This window comes from Oxyura jamaicensis, chromosome 1 (assembly GCF_011077185.1).
Source record: "Oxyura jamaicensis isolate SHBP4307 breed ruddy duck chromosome 1, BPBGC_Ojam_1.0, whole genome shotgun sequence".
In the NCBI taxonomy this organism is placed as follows: domain Eukaryota; kingdom Metazoa; phylum Chordata; class Aves; order Anseriformes; family Anatidae; genus Oxyura; species Oxyura jamaicensis.
The window spans coordinates 165,899,396-165,921,577 of NC_048893.1; the positions used below are offsets into that span (position 1 = coordinate 165,899,396).

At 35.4% G+C, this 22,182-nt stretch overlaps 1 protein-coding gene across 12 annotated transcripts in view; it reads left to right on the forward strand.

Moving 5' to 3' along the window:
- Positions 1-22,182, forward strand: part of PCDH9 (protocadherin 9) — a 699,850-nt gene that overhangs the window by 348,510 nt on the left and 329,158 nt on the right. Inside the window, exon 3 of one of the 12 annotated variants that reach the window (XM_035321108.1) lies at positions 20,432-20,473. The exons of the other annotated variants lie outside the window; for them this stretch is intronic. Coding sequence (XP_035176999.1) covers positions 20,432-20,458 — 27 coding nt within the window. The 3' untranslated portion in view covers positions 20,459-20,473. Of the gene's footprint in view, positions 1-20,431; positions 20,474-22,182 lie in introns of those variants that run through there. 12 annotated transcript variants of the gene reach the window in all.

A 22,182-nucleotide genomic window follows, 5' to 3' on the forward strand; every position in this document is an offset into this window, starting at 1 on the left:
TTTTTGTGTACCTTTTTTTAATATAAAACCAGCCTTTTTTTGTTGAGTCCCCCCAACACAGGTGAATAAAAAAAAAAAAAAAAAAAAAAAAAAAAGTGAAAAAAAAGGAAAAAAAGGAAAAGATCTATGGAATTTGTATTATTGCTGCTAATATGTTAGTTCCATCTCTGACCTCTTAGCAATTTGCTTTTTCTTATCTTTGCCTCTTGTATGGTTTATTCTTGCAAAAAGGGAAAGTTAGAATAAAATTATTTTTCTCTCTCCATCTCACACGATCTTGGCAAAACACAAACATTTAATCCAGGTTTTCTTACAGAGAAACAGAAAAACCTGAGACAAACTTCAGCCACCTTTCATAAGGACTATTGAAAGTATATTATGAAAAAAATATCTCTGTTATTTAACAGAAAAAAAAATAAAATTACATTTGTTGTAAAACCATCACTGGTTATTCAGTGTTGTAATGATTTTATAGCTCTTTCTTTTCTTCCAGTGCTGTATGGGAACAATGAAGCCATTCATCCACTGATCCTGCAAGCTACTTTTATAAATATCACATAAACAGATAAAAAACAGACAAACAACAACAACAAACTCATTCCCGGAAAAAAAGATGCAAGAAATGACATAGTTTCCCCCTACTATTACACAATAATAGGTTTATAAAAGATAGTGATATAAAATGTATAATGAAAGTAACCAAAAATTTCAGTCTGTGTTTGTTTTAACTGATAAATTGGAATGATGTATGAAAGAAGTAATAAGAATTGTGTTTGATTCCAAGCAAAATTCAAATTAAGTTCATAGTGATAAATTTCTGGAATATTATGAAGTTTTCATAATCATTAGAAATTAGTATGAAAACATAATGTTACCTCATTCTGCAAAATCAGCAACAAAACCATTAGTTTAGTAAAATGGTGGCATGGGTCTTAATTGATTTACTCACTTTATTGTGGAAGCCTTTTTAATGGAAATGTTCATGAATTTTATCTTGAAATAAATGTAATTATAAATTCTGACACAAGTATTGCTTGCATAGCAATTGGTCACAAAGCGTAATTCATTAATATTCGATGAAGTGTTAATTTGTGCAGAGCCTAGAGCAATTGTAAACTTCATTTTGCCTTTAGATGGTTTTTTTTTTTTTTTTTTTTTTTTTTTTGCAATGCAGTTATAACTATGTATAATTTTATTAATCAGTCCCAAATACAAATAAGTATATTTGAGTTCGAAATATATATTCTTTTATTTTTGACCTACAGCGGACAAATATGAAATAGTAAACATGTCAGAGAATGTATTTTCTAGTATTCATAACATCCTGCTTAACAAATACAGTAAGAAACAATTTGGCTTTTTTCAAAGAGTTTTTTATCTTCATAATTTGTTACTTGGGTAATGACTTCAGAAGGATTTTCCCCTCTACTTTCTATTAGAAATATGGAAAAAAGGAGCAGGAGAGAACTACAGCACATAAGTAAGAAAGTTTTGAGGGAAATTTTCAGAGCAACATTTGTTCATTTTTTCCATCTTTACTGGACTATGAATGTAAAATGCATTTATTTAAACAGATAGGGTAATTCTTTTGGACTGCCGTACACTTTGTTGGGTTAAAAACTTGCTGGATAGCCAGGCCCAAAGAGTTGTGGTGAATGGAGTCAAATCCAGTTGGAGGCCGGTCACTAGTGGAGTCCCCCAGGGCTCAGTACTGGGGCCAGTCCTCTTTAATGTCTTTAATGATGATCTGGATGAGGGGATTGAGTGCGCCCTCATTAAGTTTGCAGATGACACCAAGTTAGGTGTGTGTGTTGATCTGCTCGAGGGTAGGAAGGCTCTGCAGGAGGATCTGGATAGGCTGGACCGATGGGCCAAGGCCAACGGTATGAAGTTCAACAATGCCAAGTTCCAGGTCCTGCACTTGGGGCACAACAACCCCAAACAGAGCTACAGGCTGGGAGATGAGTGGTTAGAAAGCTGCCTGGCAGAGAAGGACCTGGGAGTATTGGTTGATAGTCAGCTGAATATGAGCCAACAGTGTGCTCAGGCAGCCAAGAAGGCCAAGAGTATCCTGGCTTGTATAAGAAGCAGTGTGGCCAGCAGGACTAAGGAAGTGATTGTCCTCCTGTACTCGGCTCTGGTGAGGCTGCACCTTGAATACTGTGTTCAGTTTTGGGCCCCTTACTACAGGAAAGACATTGAGGTGCTTGAGCGAGTCCAGGGAAGGGCACCAAGGCTGGTGAGGGGTCTGGAGAACAAGTCTTATGAGGAACAAGTCTATGAGGCTGAGGGAGGAGATTCAGACTGTTCAGCCTGGAGAAAAGGAGGCTCAGGGGCGACCTTATTATACTCTATAGGTACCTTAAAGGGGGCTGTAGAGAGGTGGAGGTTGGTCTATTCTCCCACTTGCCTGGTGACAGGACGAGGGGGAACAGTCTAAAGTTGCGCCAGGGGAGGTTTACGTTGGATATCAGGAAGAACTTTACTGCAAGGGTTGTTAGTCACTGGAATAGGCTGCCCAGGGAAGTGGTTGAGTCACCATCCCTGGAGGTCTTTAAAAGACGTTTAGATGGAGAGCTTAGGGATATGGTTTAGTGAAGGACTTGTTAGTGTTAGGTCAGAGGTTGGACTCGGTGATCTTGGAGGTCTTTTCCAACCGAGGCAATTCTGTGATTCTGTGATTTTTTTATGCACCTATACCGATGAAAATGAATGGAACTGTACATATGCAGTTGGCAACATCTACTTATAGATAGAGTTAAATTTAACCTAAAACACTTTGTAAGTGGCAGTAGGCAAGTGAAACTCACAGTTTTGTGATAGCATGGATTTGACTTTTAAAGACAACTCAGTGGGAAATACACAATGTAAAGGAACAGTAAGCTAACATAAATCAAACATGATGCCCAAAATATTTCTTCTTTTAACAAGCTACTAGTGACTTATACTGTATGATTATAAAATGTGAAAAAATAATGGAGAACATGCTGTATATTAAAGGTGCACAGAACTAACTTTTTCACTGCAGCTATTACCAAACTTTTTCTCAGACTTTATAATCTTATTCTCCAATGTTGTTTCTGGATTGTCTGGAGAAAATGAGAAAGTAAGAGAGAGCAAAAGGTATATATGCACTGCAGAAATGCCCATATCACCAGAAACGATTTGGGAGATCAGCAAGAAGGGATATCTGCAGTTCTCAGCAGTTCTTCCTGGCAGATTACTACCTGCTGAGAAGAAGAAAAGGTTGTATCACTGTAGGAGGACATCATGGAAGTAGGTCAAATGCCCACAGGTGACTGACCAATATGGATATGTTAATGCATGAGTCTTGCTAATACATTTTCCTTCTGTTTGTTAGGGTTGTTATCCCCTCTTTTTTTTTTTTTTTTTTTCTTTTTTTTTTAATGTTGCCTCTTTAGAGCTTTCCAGCCATCTGTCATTTAGCAGAATGCTTTTGGTAGCAGACTACTTGCAGTATGTTGATCCCTGCTTGTTATTCAATCCAAGTGCTCTATTACCTGACCTTTAGTAGTAAAAAACTGCATACAGTATTTTCACATGAAAGGATTACCTAAAAAAGTCTTGTTTGAAAATGATGTTTCATGTTGGAGCTGTTAACTGGGCTGCCAGACTTGGCAAACTAAGAATAGTGTTTTTGAAGCCATAAAGAAATGTAATGATAGGTTCAAAGTTTATTTTCATGTAAAGATACCTAGCAAAGGAACTTTCATTCACTGAACTGTTACAAAATGTAGTTCCTTAACAGCTTGCAAAAGTTTCAGCACTCAAGTTATGGTTAACAGGAGTAGCTCATTTAGATAGAACTGATCCAAAGAAGGTAGGCTTTTTTAGAACAATGGAAGACTGATGGATTTATGTACACTGGGGTGTTTAACAGCTATGAGCTTTTGGTTTCCTTTGGGAAAAAATAAATAAAAATCAATCAATCAATCAAACAAAAAACATCAGAAAAACAATTACAGCATAAATACATATTAAAAACATGTTTTCAGAGCCAAAGTATAAGGCTACAGTAAGTTTTCACTGTTATCTGACTTCAACCTTTTTGATTATGAATTCAAGATGGCAGAAGTGCTGCTCTGAGCCATTATTTTGAACATTCTAAGGTTTCTAGAGTATTCTGTATCTAAAATCTCATGTTGATTTAAGACATAGGCAAACTTTGATCTTCTCTGATTATATCAGCACAAGCTGTTTAGGAGATCTCTTACACACATATAGCAATCAAATCTTTGCTTCTATCAATAAATGAGATTGCATTTGACATCAGTTAAGCTATGCCCATTTATATTGGTAGACAATTTGCCTCACAGGATTTATCAGAAGAATTTCAGTTTTCTGTTTCATTTATCACTCAAGCTAGAGAATTCTGTTTTCTGCTGAAAGGTATTGGATTTCCACTGCAGGAGAAAAAAAGAAAAAGAAAAGAAAAAGGAAAAAAAAAAAAAAAGTTTTTTACAGCTGACCTTTGAAACCTGTGGGTGTGTGGGGGGTGGAGGGGGAGAGGGGGTTAGGTACAGGGGGGGATAAATAAATAAATAAATAAAGGATTAAGGTAAAACAGAAGGGTCTCTGTGAACTCCAGAAGTTTTATCATATTAGCACTGTTTCCCATGTATCATGAAGATCTCCTCCTTAATCTTTTCCAGCACCATTTCCTTACCTGTGAATTAATTACACAGTGTTTTCAAACAAAACTACTTTCACATCCTCTTTTCCTTTTCCCAGCCAAATAGTGTTGCTGTTGAGCAGTAGGTTTCCCCAGTTTGCTTTCCAAGTGGGAGACGAGTTTGATTTGGCAAGGTTGCCAACAGCTAAAGCAAGCTGAGGGCATGGTTTAACTGACTGTCGCTAATTGAAGGGAGAAGACTAATGGCTACATGCAATATTTCCACAGTAATGAGAGCATCACTTTGACACTGCTGTGTTGCTCTGTGAGAGACTAAAATGTTTTACAGGGATGACAAGACAGTACCATTCTCAACCCCCTCCACCTACACAGCCTAAATGTCATAATGTAGTGAACAAGCTGGCTTGGCTGAGGAATTCCAGGCTCCTGCTTTTCCAATTCAAAATGGGAAGAAAATTGGGCCTAGTGGAAAAACACTGGCCAGCTGCAGCTGAATGCCAGGAGCACTGCTTAACCAACATCTAATGAAAACTAGAAAAATGTCCCCATGCAGACCACAATAATTACAGAGCGATAGTGATGCCATATTAATGTGATTGCATAAATTACGTTAGAAAATATGCTACATTGGTGACAGAGACATTGTTTCACAAGTAAAAAGCAAGCACGTCAAATTCACTGGAAATAGAGGAAGAAACCACATCAATGGGTTTATCGTACATGCAACTCACAAGTGAAAGACTGGACAGTAGCCACAATATCCCATCAGAGAAATGAACAAGTTTCTTTCAGGAAGCTGAAACAACTCAGTGCAAGGTAGCAGGGGGAGAGAACCTCTGCTCAGATTTATTATAAAACATATATACATATTTTTTCTGTATTCTACAGTATACTCTGGCTTAGAAATTCATTTTGTCAACATGAGCACATTTACCGTTGCTTTCATTCCTCTAACTTGGCAGACAGGCAGTTCAGCTATGTAGAAATGTGGGACAGCACCTGCATCTGTCTGACTGCTTTGTAAAAGGAAAGAAGACTTCATCTGAAACTTTATAGCCAATCTGGGCAGTCTCAGTGATCATTGTCCACCCTTACACGTGTTCTGTTCTAAGAAAAGTAATGAAGAGGATAATAAGGTGTGAGTGGCATATTATGATTCATGAGATCAGAAAAAGAGGAGGTTGTGTTATTCCAGCTAATTTGGACAGGGTAACACATTTAGATATCTGTCAGGAAGATATTCAGCTAGCAGAAAATTTACCTATGTAATCTGTTCTTGTTGTGTTCTTTAGACCTGAAGACATTAAGCGTTTAACAACCAAAACATGATCATTAGAAAGTCCTTTCTGGGATTTTAACACATAGAGTTCATTTGGCCCTCCCTGGTTGTAGAACTGATAAAGTGCTACTCCAAGGCCAAGGAAAAATCAGTGACATAAATGTTTCTTAATTAGTACCTTAACATCCAAGAATGTATAAAATGATGTTTATGTGACAAAGGATTGGTGAGGTCTTTTTGTTTCTGAAAGAATATAGATGTCAGATCACACAATGGTACTTGCTTGATATTTTTCCTTACATTTGGTCCAGCTGCAAGACTTGGACCTGTCTCATGTTTTAGGATTATATAGGTCCCCAGCTGAGGAAAACATCAGAGCATGCTTTAAATGCAATTCTAATTAAAATCCTTTTCTCCCTGCCACTCTAACTTAAAGGCTGCTACTCTAAATTAAATTCCATTAGTTTATACATTTTCTCACAGCAGTATTGAGATGTCAACTGTACATCAGAAATCTATTTCTCTTCAAATTTTAGTCCTGTATCTCTCTAATAAACTCTTGGCTACACTGCTTTGTAGATGGGATGAAATGTGGTCCACAACACTGTTTATTTAGGTATTTGTTTATTTTAATGAGAAGGATTAATAAATTGTACTTTCCGCAAAAACAAACAAGCAAACAAAAAACACAAAAGCCTACTGTCTTTAACGTAAAACCCTTTTTGTTCATTAATAGATAAATTAAGCCTGGATTTTCATAGAATATGTATTTATTAATAAACCATTTGGCAAATTATGTGATCAACAACTTCATCAATGAAAAGTAATTTAAGATTACTAATGATGCTACTTCTATCTCTTGAGATTAGAAGTAAGTCCTGTGATGTAGGTTTGGAAAGAGTGCAAGGGCTGGTGTATATAAACATGAAGTTTTTTCTCAGTGTACAACATTCAGATATTTTAAAAAAATAGATATTTTCTGTAACACATTAAAGAAGTGGTAGAAAGATATTGACAGTATATTTAGTGTCAGAGAGAGTTACTGAATTTATGTAGGATCAGGCATTCACAGATTTAAGGTTATGGACACCTAGGATGAGATGGAAATAGTAGGATACCACTAGCTGTTCTTCAGTGTAGATCTTAATCCATAAAGATTGTTAGAGCCTCTGGAGAGGCTGGGTGATAGTGGTGACTGTTATCCTACAAAACAGATGGTAAAGTGAGTGACACCTATAAATGTGCAGGCTGTGTTACTTCACTGACAAGATGCTAAGCCCTTCTGGCACTAAAGTAAAAAGACAGGTGTTTTTGACACACACAAAAAAAGTAGTATTGAAACTATGCCTCAAGCCATGTGGAGAGTCAGAGCCAATTTTTGAAGTAAAAGTAACTAAAAATCTAAATTGGGGAATACATGTAGAAGCGCGACAGCTTCAGACCTTTCCCATCGATATTTTTTTGACTAGTTCTAGTGCCTGTCTCATACCTGTAGAATTAGCTGATTGCCTTTGAAATAAAACTTCAATTTTCAAGGCTTGAATAGATAGCTTTGCTCTGGAAATCTTTTTGCAGCTCATTTCCTAGTGAATGAAATGGCAAGCTGAATTTTGAGCTTCTTTTATTACATCCTTTAAGTTTGGTGGTAGAACTCTTCAATTACCTTTATGTCTGCCTTAAATATAGTATGAAGTTAATCAAGTACTTACATAACCACATATAATAATTGCAATAAGCAATATCAGGTTTGGAGATTCTTGTGGCCTATAGGGAAACCACAATGGGGTAAGAACTGATTTAATGAGTATACTTATTTTAAAATCCATTATTACTTCAACAGATTACTTTGTTGAAAAGGTACTAAAGCTAATAGTGTTCAATCTACTTGCTTGAATGTAGTAGTATTTTTCAGAAACCAATGAAAATAAAACTTCAGTAATAGAGTAAATCCAGATGGTAAAATCTACCATGCAATTATTTCTCTATTTTTTTTCTGCTTTCAAATTTAAAACACCTTTATATAGTTATGGATGAAAGAAAGCAAGGAATCTGTTAAGAAATAAAAACTGTCTCACATATACACCAAAATAAAATCTGATGGAAACCATCTTAAGAGAGAGAAAAAGACAGAGAGAGAGAGAGAGAGAGAGAGAATTCAATGAAAAATAAATGGGAAAGTATTCTGTTTCTTGCTATGGAATCAACCGAATTACATCCACTAGTTGCAAACTTTCTTTGCATTTGTATGGGGAGGCTTTTATGCATCCAGTAGTCTGTTACTTATTTTCAACAAGTACATTGACCATTAGAGTCCACTAAAACAATCAGAGTATCTTTTTATACTTCACCCTTATCTGTTTGCTTCTTTTAGTCAGAGTACTTCTCTTCTTGGCAAATAGTTTTCTTGTGCATTTAGAGTTCTGGATAATTTGTTATGACAGTTATTAACAACTTGTGCTCAGCCACTATGTGTAACTGGTAGCCAGAACACTTTAGCAATGTATTTTATTATGCTATGAGAATTAAATAAAAGTATGATTAGAGGGTACAGCTATTTCACTGGCAAGTGCCAAACAACACATGGATGATACATTGGTGACCATTTGCACATTAAAATAATTTGTAAGACATTTCTTTACAGCCTTTCTTATATTGGTCATTCAATGTAAATATGATAGAAACGTGCCATTTAATGAAAAAATACAGGTCCAAAAGCAGACAGCACAAGACAAAGCATGACTCCATAGTCAGTCTTCTGTTGGGATTACTAAAACCTAGGAGGGTGTAGTGGGTTTACGTGGCAGGGTTTTGGTAGCAGGGGGCCATAGGGGTGGCTTCTGTGAGAAGGATCTAGAAGCTGCCCCATGTTTGGTAAGGGCCCCACTGCTGACCAGAGCTGAGCCAATAAGTGATGTTGTTTGCACCTCTGTGAAAACATATTTAAGACAGAAAAAAAAAACAAAAAACAAAAAACAAACAAACAAAAAAAACACTACACCACACAGAAGCTGGGAGAGTGAGAGGAGTGAGGAACAGCCTTGCAGGTGCCAAGGTCAGTGAGGAAGGAAGGCACCTGGGACTTCCGCTCCAGGTGCCAGAGCGGAAGTCCCCTGTGGCCTTTGGTGAGGACCATGGCGAAGCAGGCTGTCCCCTGCAGCCCATGGAGTACCACAGTGGAGCAGGGTTCCACGCTGCAGCCCATGGAGGAGACCATGGCAGAGCAGGTGGACCTGCACCAATGGAGGCTGCGGCCCGTGGCGGACCCCTGCTGGAGCAGATTCTGGGCCAGACCTGTAGCCTGTGGAGAGTAGACCACTCAGGAGCAGGTGACCTGGCAGGAGCTGCTCCCCGTGGGGGACCCAGGTTGGAGCAGTTTGCTCTTGAGGGATGGACCCTGTGGTATGGACCCATATCTGGAGCAGTTCTTGAAGAGCTACTGCCTGTGGGAAGCCCACGTCGGATCAGTTCAGCAAGGACTGCATCCCATGGGAGGGACCCCACAGCACAGTGACCGAGAGAGAGACTGAGAAGGAGCAGTGACGAAGAAGCACTATAGACTGACAATAACCCCCGTTCCCCTGGGCCACTCATGGGGAGGAGGTTGTTTGGGGGTAGGGGGAAGATGCTTTTGGTTTCTTTCCTTTGTTTCTGACTTCTCTAGCTCATTATTAATACGCAATAAATCTTACTATCTCCCTATGCTGAATCTGTTTTGCCCATCACAATAATTACTGCGCAGTCTCCTTGTCCTTATCTCATCCCTTGAGCCCCTTTCATCGTATTTTCTCCCTGTTCCTCTTTGAGGAGGGGGAGTGAGAGAGTTGTTGTGGAGCGCGGCTGCCCACCCGAGTAAAACCACCACAGATAGGGATTTTTTTCAAGACTATTTCATAAATATAATGGATAAAATCTTTGGGAGAATGGTCTGGACTCAGGTACTTCCCCTCTCATGAGTTTATGCTTGTCCTGTTAGTTTTTTCTTTAATTACCATGAATTCTGCATTCTTAGTAGTAAATGAGACTGATTTCTATAGGAAGAGAAGAGAATTCCAGTTATATTCCAGCCTGGTGATAAGGACATCCTCCAGGACATCAGTATAGATTGGGTAGACCAGTTTTACTGTTTCCTGTGTAAATGTTATAACCATGTATTTACTGTGCTAAAGCTATCCATAACCACCTCCATTTTCCAGTAGCCATATTTAAACAGCAAAAGCTGAATTTTGCTAGGGATGCCTGTAATTTACTGTATCTCATCCACTGAAATCCAAGTGAATGCTTACTTTAAGACACTGCTATTTTTACAATCAGAAGTTGAGATATGGTAAAAATAATCTGCTTTTGCTGCCATTACTAATATCAATAAGTCTCTTCCTGATTAGCTTTCATACCCTTTTCTTTCCTATTTCTTCACTGTTGTTACCCAGAATAATTTCTTTATTGTATGTTTGAAGCACCATATATTACCCAAATTCATCACAGAATGTATCTTTTAATTAGGATGTTTGTTTTTCTTGCTTCTTCAAGGGGTGCATCATATATTGATATATTTGATATATCACCATTTTATCTCTCAAGCAGATGATTTATTTCCTAATAGCTCTCCAGTCAATAAGGTAAAACAAACAAACAAACAAACAAAAACTCTATAGTATTACTAATGAAAAAGTAATTTCCATCTCATGTCTGATAATTTTTGCTAACAACAGCATGGAAAAAGAGACTTGTTTCTCAGCCATCATCTCTTGTAAGCTATGTGCATATGTATGTCTTTTGGATTAGTATCAAACTTGAAGCATTCTGTGATCCTAGTTCTTTTTCACTAGTTGCAGATTTTTATCCATATTATCATTCATGTTATTCCAAGGCTAACTAGAGGGAACTTCAGTTTTTCAAAATGTGAGTTTTTACTTTGACCTGAAAGAACAGTAGAATACTTTTTGATCTGGTTTCTGTATTTCACCCACTTTGGCTTGGAATATCCAGCTCTCAGGGAACATGCTTGTTACCTGAGAGACTACAGGCTTCAGGTAAAATCAAGTCCTTCATTTATGTGAAAAGTCACTTTGTCTATAGGACTACAATTGTCTAAGATTGTAACTGAAGACGTTGGCTTTAAAGTATGAAAATCTTTCTGGCATGTATCCTTCACAGAGCTGGCAGAGATGTGCATAAGTAGCAGTCAAATCATGAAATAATTTAGTCTGAAACGGATCACTGGAGGTCCAATCTCCAGCTCAGGGCTAAACAGGTAAATGATCATTGCCCTCTATAAGTTGGTTATGTTTTGCTAAAACAGTGCAGTATGCAGTTGGCATTGTTAGGTCTTATTTATTTATTTATTTATTTTTATTATTATTATTATTATTTTTTTCCAGCCAAAGCTGGCTTCTATCCAGTTGGCCCCCAACCTACATTTTTGCATGGTTTCATTCCCTCCCAGGGGGAGGACTCCTATGTTTGTCATTTGATTAACTTTAAAAGGTTTCTGATGCCCATTTATCCCACCTGCCAAGCTCCCTCTGAATAGGATCCCTGCTTTCCAGTATGCAAAGTGCATGCCTCCAGCTTGGTGTCATCTGTGCACTTGCAGAGGATGCACTCTGCCTCATGATCCAGGTCATTAAGAAAGACATCAGATGCAAAGGCAGCATTGCCACATTATCCATCCCTGAGGAGGACCACTAGGAAACAGCTGCCAATTGGTCTGTATTCCTCTTATCACAACTCTTTGAACCTGTCAGGCCAAGAAATTTTCCATCCACCTGAGAGGCCACCCATCAAAACCGTATCTCACCAGTTTATCTATAAGGATAATAATGGTGAGAGCGTTAAAAGCCTTGCTAGCAACAAGGGACACCTTTCCCACCAAGGCAGCCATCACATCACAGATGCCAATCAGATTGGTCAGGAGAACTTTGCAATGAATAAATACATGTAGGTTATTTCCAGTCTCTTTCTGTATGTGCCTGGACGTGACATCCAGGAAGATTTACAGAGTAGTGCTGACCAGCCTTCAGTTCCCCAGATACTCCTCCTCCTCCTCCTCACCTTCTCCTTGAAAATGTATTGGTATTCCTTTTTTTTAGTCATCAAGAACTCCATCTTGACTGTGTAAATTAACAGAAGATTTTTTACTTCTGGAAAGAACATCTATGTTAAACCTGAAACTACAGTTGACTCACAAACTTATAAAAGTATTTCATACGTGATTCTCTTTATCTCGGAAAGAAAGGCTTGAAGTTTTTTTTTTTTTTTTTTTTTTAATTATTATTTATTTGTGTGTGTATGTGAAAATGGAGAATAGAGGCTTGGATTTATCTCACATATAATCATTTAAGCCTCCTTTGTAGTTAATGAAATGATACAGTCGAGTCTTGAACATGTAAGGTGCTTGTATACTTCTGGAAGTGTGTGTTTTTCTCCAAATTCTAGTTAGGGAGATTAGCCAGGTAGTTTGCACTAGGTGCTTAAATTGTGACATCTAAAATTAGAGGAAATAAATCATGAATTGGTATTAAATCTCACTAATGTATGTCATTTGACTGACTTCTGTCCCTCTATATTCTAGACATTAACTGACATTTTCGAATGGTTCTGTAGGCAGAAGCAATAGAAGAAAGTTTATATAAATTATTATTTTATTATTAATTTTGTAAATTAATGATCAGATACTAGGGCAATAAGCACTCTACAGAGTGATTGTACTGTCAGATAAATGCTAATTTGATTCGGGCAAGTTTAAATTATTAAAGTTTGCAAAGTACGCGTAATCTAACAATGATAATATCTTTATATTATGAAGTATTTCATGAGATTTTAAATAATCTCCAGTGATGTGGACCTTGATTTTCTATCTTACTTGAGATCTAAGAACATTAACATTATACTCCAGTATCTGTCACCAGCACAACATCACCTTACAACTTTTTTTTTTAAACGAAGTGGTAGACTCTTATGATATATAACATACTCTCCTGGAAGGCTGACAGTCTTGCATCCTAGCATGTGCTGATCTGCATGGTGTATAATTTGATATTTGATTCCCTATGCAGATAAAATATATTCTCTTTAAATGTTGTGTTGAATCTGGTGTTAATGAGACTGTTATTCTACCTTTTGTACTCCTTAATGAAGTCATGAATTTTTATAAATTTATTTAATAATTTCATAATCATTACCAATTATAAATGATTTAAAAATAAGTTTATGCTGAAATAAATAAACTTCAGAAATTAAAAACTGTAATTGCATTACATTAGATTACGTTGTAGAGTAATAAGAAGCTATTACATATATTGACTAAAATGTTAACTTCAATTTATTTAACCAAAGGAATGACACTTGTGTGTCAGTATTACCTCTTATGGAATGTAGACCCTGCCATGTGCACATAAATTATGTGGGCTTTATCTAATTAAATATTTCACCAAGTGAATGTACATATGGATGATATTCTTTCTTGTCATTTCTTGTTTATAAAGACAGGAGGGAATGCGTGATAGTCTTACGTGAATTTCTGCATTACAAAGGCTCCAGGATTTCCTTTTACTGGTTATTCCTTTATTTGAATCTTTCTTTTCAAAGAAAACATTTTTGCTTTAACAATGTTCATTGACAGTGGATGTCCAGGAACTTTAAAAACAAACAGAAAATATTTTTGATTACTACTTTGATTGTTAAAATAATGTAAATGAGTTTTATTCTAAGTATTTAAAGTTTTTAGTCATTTAATGTTGCTGTACTTTTTTTCTGCCAGTTGAAAGTGTCTTCTTTCAGAAAATACTTAAATATAGTTGAAGGTTATTTGTTAGTTTGTTGAGAATCTCTCAGGTGCATTTCTAGAGCCTTGAAACAGTCTTCTAGTTCTCTGATCTCACTCACAGTCATTCTTTTTTTATTATTATTATTATTTTTTCTGATGCAAAGATGAACACCATAATCTAGCAACAGTCATAGCAATAGTCACCTCACATTACAAAAGTAATGCATTGGCCATATTTTAATATGACATTCTGTATTAATTATATGAGTCTTTACAATATAATGCATATAAGAACCATGTTAGCCTTGTTTGCTGTCTTGTATTTGGAGTTCATGCTCAACTGATTATTCATAATTGTCCTCAAACCCTCTTGAATGTAATTACTTCCCCTGCTGCGTAAACATGATCTGCAAGGTTTTTTGTTTGTTCATTGTCCTCCATCATCTCCATCCCCCATTTATATTTTTTACATCTGGTCATATTACAATACATAGTTTGCTTGGTCCAGATTACAGTGTTATCCAAAATTCCTTCTAATCATTGACTTGTTTTATTTATTCACTATTCTCCTAATCCTTATGACATCTGCAAACTTCATCTCTAATTACTTTGATCCATCCATTCATAAAAATCTTAAATTACAGTGCCAAGATCTGGTCCCTGTAGAAGTAGAAGTAAATGAGTAGAAGTAAACCCACTTGAGCATGATTCTCTGTTTACATTTTGACACTTAGTAATTAACCACTTTTTATTATTTATTTATTTTTTTATTTATTCATAATATGTAAAAACTTGAATTACTGGCTAGTTTCACTAGTAAAATGCTATGGAGAGTCAGATTTTTACTTTTTGAAATAGAAATCAAGGTCACATTACTATCATTTTTGTCATACAGTGATTAATCACATCAAATAGAATTTTATTAGTTTGGTTGAATTTGTTTTTCATGAACCTATATTATCTTATTTCCTACTTGTGTTTGACTTACTTTTTTTGTATCTAAGTCCCTACAGATATGTATTACTTTGCTCAGAATCAGAATGAAGTTGACTTCTATGACCTTTTTACATCATCTCATGTAAAAACAAACAATAAAAACAAACAAACAAACAAAAAACATAACCAACAAAAAACAGCACTATTTATGGAATATGTTTCATCTGTGTCATCTTTGACATCATGCCAGTCACGCCATGATTCTTTTGAATTTAATGTGTACGTCTAAAAGACATTTTCCATTTTGTTCTAAGCTACTTTTTAAAATGAGTACTACTGTCTTTCTTGATCATTGTATCCTTTGTGATCTAGTAAAACATTTTTCCCTTATCTGAATCTGATCCCTTTAAAGGTACCTACTGTCTATATGATGTCACATAACCACCTCTTTACATATTGTCACAGGTAATTAAATAATAGTAAAACCTGATGTGTTTTATGTTCATCATTATGTTCATCATAGACCTGTGTCTTTAACAAGACAAACCAGAGTTTTGGACAATAAACATCTCTTATTCATAGCACTGAAAGATCAGAGACCTTAACAAGAGCATAGTATAAGTAAAATATTGAGAACAAAGCTCTGCATTCATTTAAGGAGCAGCATCAAGTTCAAATTTCCTGATTCTCCCATACATGATTGTCCCAACTCAATATAAAGAGATTGCAGAGGCACTTATGACACCTTATTTCTTCCCTGAATGGCCCGAAGCTTACCCCGTTAAAGATGGAGATAAAGTTAGTGCTCTTAGGATACAGATGGCATTGTCTTTGCAGCCCTCCATTCTTGCAAACAGGAGCAAGAAAATCTGTAATGATCATGGTTATTTGTGACCTTTTTTATTACTGTGTTATTTCCAAAATACAGTTTAGAACATTTGGCATCATAATAGTAAATTGGCATAGTACTTTGTGAGGTGATGAATTCTGTAACCTGTTCAGTCAAGTATGATAATTTAGTTTACTGTTTCAGGCATAAAATCTGTGAATTTACAATAAAAATGCTCAAAACCATAATATCATTAAGTGAATATAAAACTATTTTTCTCCACTGATACCTGTAGGAATTTTTAACTGCTGCCTAGTGTGCCACTTAGCACAAGCTGCTGCAATATTTGTTCTGCCTTTTGTTGGTCAAAAATATTATGTCATGCTTTTGGCTGGTTTCAGTGGGTATTGTATCAGGTATAACAGTTGAGTTAGATATTTGTAAGATTGCATGTATTCCCAAGGGATAGAAAGCAGTTATCATAGCTAATGTGATATGTGTTTACCTTTTTGCCCTCTGCAAACCGTTTTCCACACACCAAGGACAAAAATTAAGTTCTGAACTAATAAGCCCTTAAGAGATAGAGTCCCTGCTAATTATAATTTCCAGTGCTGCTTTTTTATTCCTTTGTAATCTCAGTAACCATTTTAACACCTTGTCAGGCATTCAGGAACTTCCATCTGTGCAGCCTAGTGCATTTGTGAAATAAACCCATCTGTACAGCTGATTAAAAATTGGATGTAGTCCATGTTTTGTCTTGATCCTGAAAGAAACAGTATTGCTGCAGCAGTTGTTAATGTAGGGTCTGAGTATAGAATAGAATGCACAAGGCTAATGGAGCAAAATAGCTTTTGGTGTTTTCATTTGTATTTAATAATTATTTAAAATAAAATCAGAACAAATTAAGTGTGACAAGCATGACCAATCAGAAAGGCTGCAGAGTTCAAGTCTGCAGAAGCCTGAGATCTGAGAAGCATGAAGCAACTCCAGAACTGCTATAATTTCAAGCAAGGTGCATCCAGGAAGCTAGCAACTTCATATATACCCTTCTTACTCTTATAGAAACATTCTTAAATTTATTTTGAGAGTGAATTTCTTTCATATGTGTTTTTCCTTGGTGTGGTAGGCAGTCTTCAGTAGCATGCATGTTTTTGGAGACATGGAAGAACAGATGCACAATTCTTTATCTACAGACTAGGTCAGTAGAGTAACTGCCTCTGACTACCTCATTTCCAAGTGCATTTAGTATCTGAAGATACCATCTCTCATATTTCCATTCATAATTGCTCTGCCACTGCTAAAGGTTTTACAAATGCAAAGCTGCATCTTCTAAAGGTTGCAGGAAACATCTTATCTTTTGAAAAAAAAAAATAATAATAAGAACAGCAAAAACTAACCAAGCCAACTAAGTTACTAAAAAGTGCAGATGAGAATGCATAGACAGCAAGTATATTATCTTTTCATAATTAGTCATGTAGGTATATTGGAAAGAAAAATGAAGAGAAAGAGAAGGGATGGGAAGAGCATAAGAGACAGGGTGAGAATCCTTGATTACCATATTGAAACAGGATATAAGTAACATAATGACATAGGACCTGTTATATGAGTCTGTGAGTTAATGTCTATGCAAGCAAATAAATCTTCATGAGATGCCATATCACCATGGAAATTTTATACTAGGTCATACTAGGTCACATTTTATTAGTTCAATGCCCATTTTTTCCTTAGCATTGCATGAATGTGGCTATGTTGCTTTTATTCCAAAGGTATTTCAGACATTGCTTGCTCAAGGATACTTACAGAATATCACGTGGTTTTCTACATGAAACAATACCTGAAACTTCCTGAGCTACGAGTTAGGCTTATTGCCCTTTATTCCAATATAAATATAGGACTTCTATCCATTCAATTATCCATTATTTGGAAGCCCTTCAGAAGGACTTCAGAGTCTGTAGACTGAAAGAATTTTTTTGAATTTACAGAAGTGTAACTTAAAATGGAACATGACCTTAGATTTCTGCATGTGAAATATGGAGCTGCCTAAAGGTACCAACAATGCTGCATAATTTGCCAGTCAGTCTTTTATACTGCTAAAAATATATATGATTTTCTTTTGCTTTTGTCGAGTGATTTACAGTAATCATCAGAAAAACAAGACCTTAATTATAATTAGGCATTGCCGAAAATTATATTCAATAGCAGTGTCATATACTAAAAGTAAAAGTAAAAATCCCACAATATTGCTAGAAATGAAGGAAAATGCAGATTTCCAATTAAAGAATAGGATAGAAGAGATATATTAATCAAACCAAGATAAAGAATTATTTAAATATACAATTAATATATTTATCTGTTAAGGATGGAAAAAGGTGTAATCTACTTATTTATGTATTTATTTATTTTTATTGAAAAGTTAAAACAATTAGTCCTGGGATGGGAAAAGGCAACAGTAATTATACACTACAGAACTGCTGCCAACTGAGTACTGTTTTGTTGAATATGGTTCCCTTTTGGTGATAATAACAATACGTCATTTGGCGGATTGTGATTTCCCTTAAGAAATGTATGATCCTGAAGCTGAACAAATCCCAAATGCTGGTGTCTGACTTAAACACAATAAATACAGCTGCTTCCTGTATAGGACATGTGTTACTAAAATATTTTTAAAATACTGTGTTTGGAATTTCAGTGTCATGTTGTCCAGTTACATTGGCTTGAAAGTATTTCATAGCAATTCATTTTAATATTTATTAAAGTGCAAGTGAAAAGAATATTACTGATGATTTTTTTTCCCCTCCCTGGTCCTTCTTCCCTCTCTGTTTCAAATACACTGGTGTATACCGTGCTGAGCCATCTGGTTCAGGTGTATCATCTTCAACACCTAAAAAAGGTACACAAAGTGAATATTTTCACAATAAGAGGGTATCCTTCAAGTCAAGGTACCTGACTGGTGACTCATATTCTGGTTCCTTTAATAGACTAATTTACTGAGAGTTTTCTCATTCCATGTGGATCAAATAACTAAAGGTGTTCCAGGGAAGTACTGTACTGAAGACAAGAGAAAGAATTAATTTAAGCAATATTATACACAAATCCCCATTGCCTTTTCCCACCAGAATGTTAATTCTAGGGATATGTGACCCCACTGGAGTTTGTGTCAGTATCAGACAGGATAATATAGAAATGTAGCACAACTGAGGGAATAACTTTTAGGTTTGAATAATGCTGACTTCAGTATGATAATGACAAATTCACCAGTGTTTTACATGGATGTAACATAGAATATCATTTGGCTTATGAATTGTATAATAAAGAGCTTGTTCCAGTGTTTTACCTGAAAATAAACACAGTAGTTTTATATACATACTAATTTATTCTGTGCAGTATCTAATCAAGCTGAAAGTAAAAAAGGTTTCAAAGATCATGTTTGTAATCAAATAAATTTAAGGGGCTAAAACTTAGCATGAATATTCACCTCCCTGCCCAATATTTTCTAAGCAGACATCTTTTTCAGGCAAACTGTTTGAGCAGCTGATCCAAACTCATTAATATAACAGTATTTCAGCAAAATTCATGCTGAGAGCTATTGGTTCGTTAGTGTTTGAATCCAGAAAGCATACAGAAATAGAATCAACTGACAATCTTTGCTTCAAAAGTGATGCACAGATAAATAGTTTAACATTATATATATACATATATATATTTGCCTGTGCTTTGAGAGATGATTGAAGATTATATTGTTAAGATTTCTAATAGACCTACTGGATGATGGCATGTTTATTTTTCACACCAAGTTACAAATTAAATGGCACTTATTAATGAGGTGTTTATTGTTATCTTACTAAGTCATGGTGTTGTACCAAATTTATCACACAATTTCATTGACTGAAACTGACATCTACAGTCATGTCAGTTAATGTATCTATAGATTCTAATAGGATGAGACTAAAGATAATTTTGGAGCTAGAAAAAATCATGAACAAGAAAAGCTGTAAAGTATACCAATACAAAGAGCAAAGTGTAAACATGGTTAAAGTCCAGAATAAGCATCAGAGAACTGGAGGAACGAAGAAATCTGTTAGCCTATAGGAGATGATGATGGGATGCCATTGGTCTGAACAATTTATTCCATTCATGCTTCATCTTTGTCCTAAATTCTTTTTGCTAGATCCAGTCTAAATGCAGTAAAGGGAGGATACTGAGCTGTGGCTGAAGAGTAGAGGAAAATGGAGAGGAGCTGGGGGAAAACAAACAAGAACCAAAGCACATCCAAGTAGCATCTCAAACAAAGAACAGTGGATGAATTCCCTAAGATAACTGATAGCTGAGGTAAACATATAGGATAGTTACTAGTCTTCAAAAAACTCGTCATGTCTAAATGGATAATTACAGATTAATTATGCAGGTAGAGCCTGGCAGCTGGAGCTTGACAGTTTGACAAGGACTATGACAAGATGAAGTGAATGGAGAATCATGGACATTCCCCCCCCCCCCCCCCCCCCCCCCCCAGTTTTAATCCAAGAATGTCTTGAGACCTCTTACAAATATTTTAATACATTGAACACATAGCCACAGGACACACCATGCATATTTAGAGTAGAAACCTGTACCACATTTAAAACATGTATCTCAAGAACATACTTCAAACTTTTCTAAATTTTTAGGAGTGATTAATTACAGACATAACTCTCTGGATTCCTATGGAACATATAACTTGCTTTAAATCAAAATTATACCACAGTAAACTCCATGTAAACTCCACAGTATTTTAAAACATGTCCAGAATGCAACCTTCTGCTTTGTTGTATATAATCTCCAAAATAAAGAATGTGAGTTAGGATTGAAATAGGTTATTTTGCATGAAAATAAAATTTATAACTGAAAAGATCTTGTCTTCATCTTGAACATTATTACTTAAGAAAGAACATCTGGTACTTTTAGAAAATATGGAATTTATTTGTTCTGCAGGTGTTTTCCTACCACAAAAGGGAGTGATTAAAGCAGGAACTTTGACCACCTTTTGTGCTGTATTAGTAAAGCTTTCCTACTGTGATTTCCAAGTTCACTGATGGACACAAAATTAATCAGCTGGATGCCAAAGTTTCCATGACACCTGTATTACAGTATTAATTTGTTTTTGTTTCAAATGGCTTAGCTAAAGTTAGTACTTGGAGCAATTCTGAGAAAAAGTTATTCTTTGCAGTGGCTTACAAGATCTTCAGATTATTCTTTTACTTTTTTATTTTTTTATTATTATTATTTTTTAATTTATTATAGTATTCTCAGTGTAGATATCTTTTGAAAGACATGGTTTTACTGTAGAAACTATCATGGTGTATGTATGTGTTAAAATAACAGCTCATTTAAACTGTAATCACAGGGGGTGATACTGTATTTGAACTACTAATGTACAGAATAGCTTCATGTGGTTTATAGGTCAAAGTATAATAGTGCGAGCATTTTTTGATTGGTACAAATTGTAACCACTGTTGTCAACTTGGCTCCAAGAATCCCATGCGCTTGGGAGAAAAAATAATAATGTAGTTTTTAACGATGCCAAAGTACTTCAGGATATTGCTTCACCAAATATTAATTCCTCCATGCAAGTTCCACTTTCCTTTTAGTGCTGCCCCCAATTAAAGCTTTAAGCACTTAACCTGTAGTTGTGAAAAAAGCATTTATGATGGGTGTAATCTTACTCCCAGATGTCTAATTATCTCAGTTGGTTCCCAATTAATCCATGAAGTTGTTAGGTCTTCCTTTTAATTAGATCTGTTCTTCTTGAAGAACAGTTTTATTTTTTCATATTTCACTTTGTTATTTCCTTCACTGGAACCCTGCAGGGTGGGAATACTACTTTTAAATGTTCTTATTTGTTTGATTGCTGGTTGATGCTTAATGAAGATGATGTTCTTTACTCTTTTAGCTTGCATTAAAGTTCAGTTTGGAAATTGGAATGCACGTCCTTTAAGCATGGAAATTAAATGTAAATATAAATATGTACTGAGTAAGAGAGTGCATACTTGCTTTATTCTAAAGCTATTATCCAAAGTTCTTTTTTAAATTATTTATTTATTTATTTATTTATTTATTTATTTATTTATTTATTCTTTTTTAATATTAAGGCCTAATCTCACAAAAATTGAAATTGAGGTAATTCTGTACACATTCCGAATCAACATTTTATTAAAAAAAAATAATGTATATATTTAAGAGGTGTCATAAGAGAATGCATAAGTTAGAAAGTTGGATGTAAAGTCATATTTTCCTCCTCATTTTCACCTGTGAAAAATCCTCTTTTCATATAACAGGCATCTGTAGTCAGGAATAGAAGCTGTATTAATTAATCACAAACACCCAGCAAGTAAAATGTTATCCAAAGATTATTGGAATTTCAATTATTCTTCCATTTGTTCTTTGACTCAGCATGTGTTAGTTTATTGGACAGCTGTGTCTATTTCCTCTGTTGTGTCTCAATGTCTTGAACAAGTGACACAATCCCTTGCTGTATTCCATCAAAAATCAGTTTACCCACTGGAAGAGTGACTCCTAGGAAAAAAAAGTGAGCAGCTGTGACCTTCTTAACTATTGAATTTAGCCCGACAATGAATGAAATTCTATTTGATGCTTATACAGCTTCACTGACTTAAAAGTTTTATTCCCACCATGTTGTGTAAGTTCTTTATTTTATTTTATTTTTATTTTATTTTATTTTATTT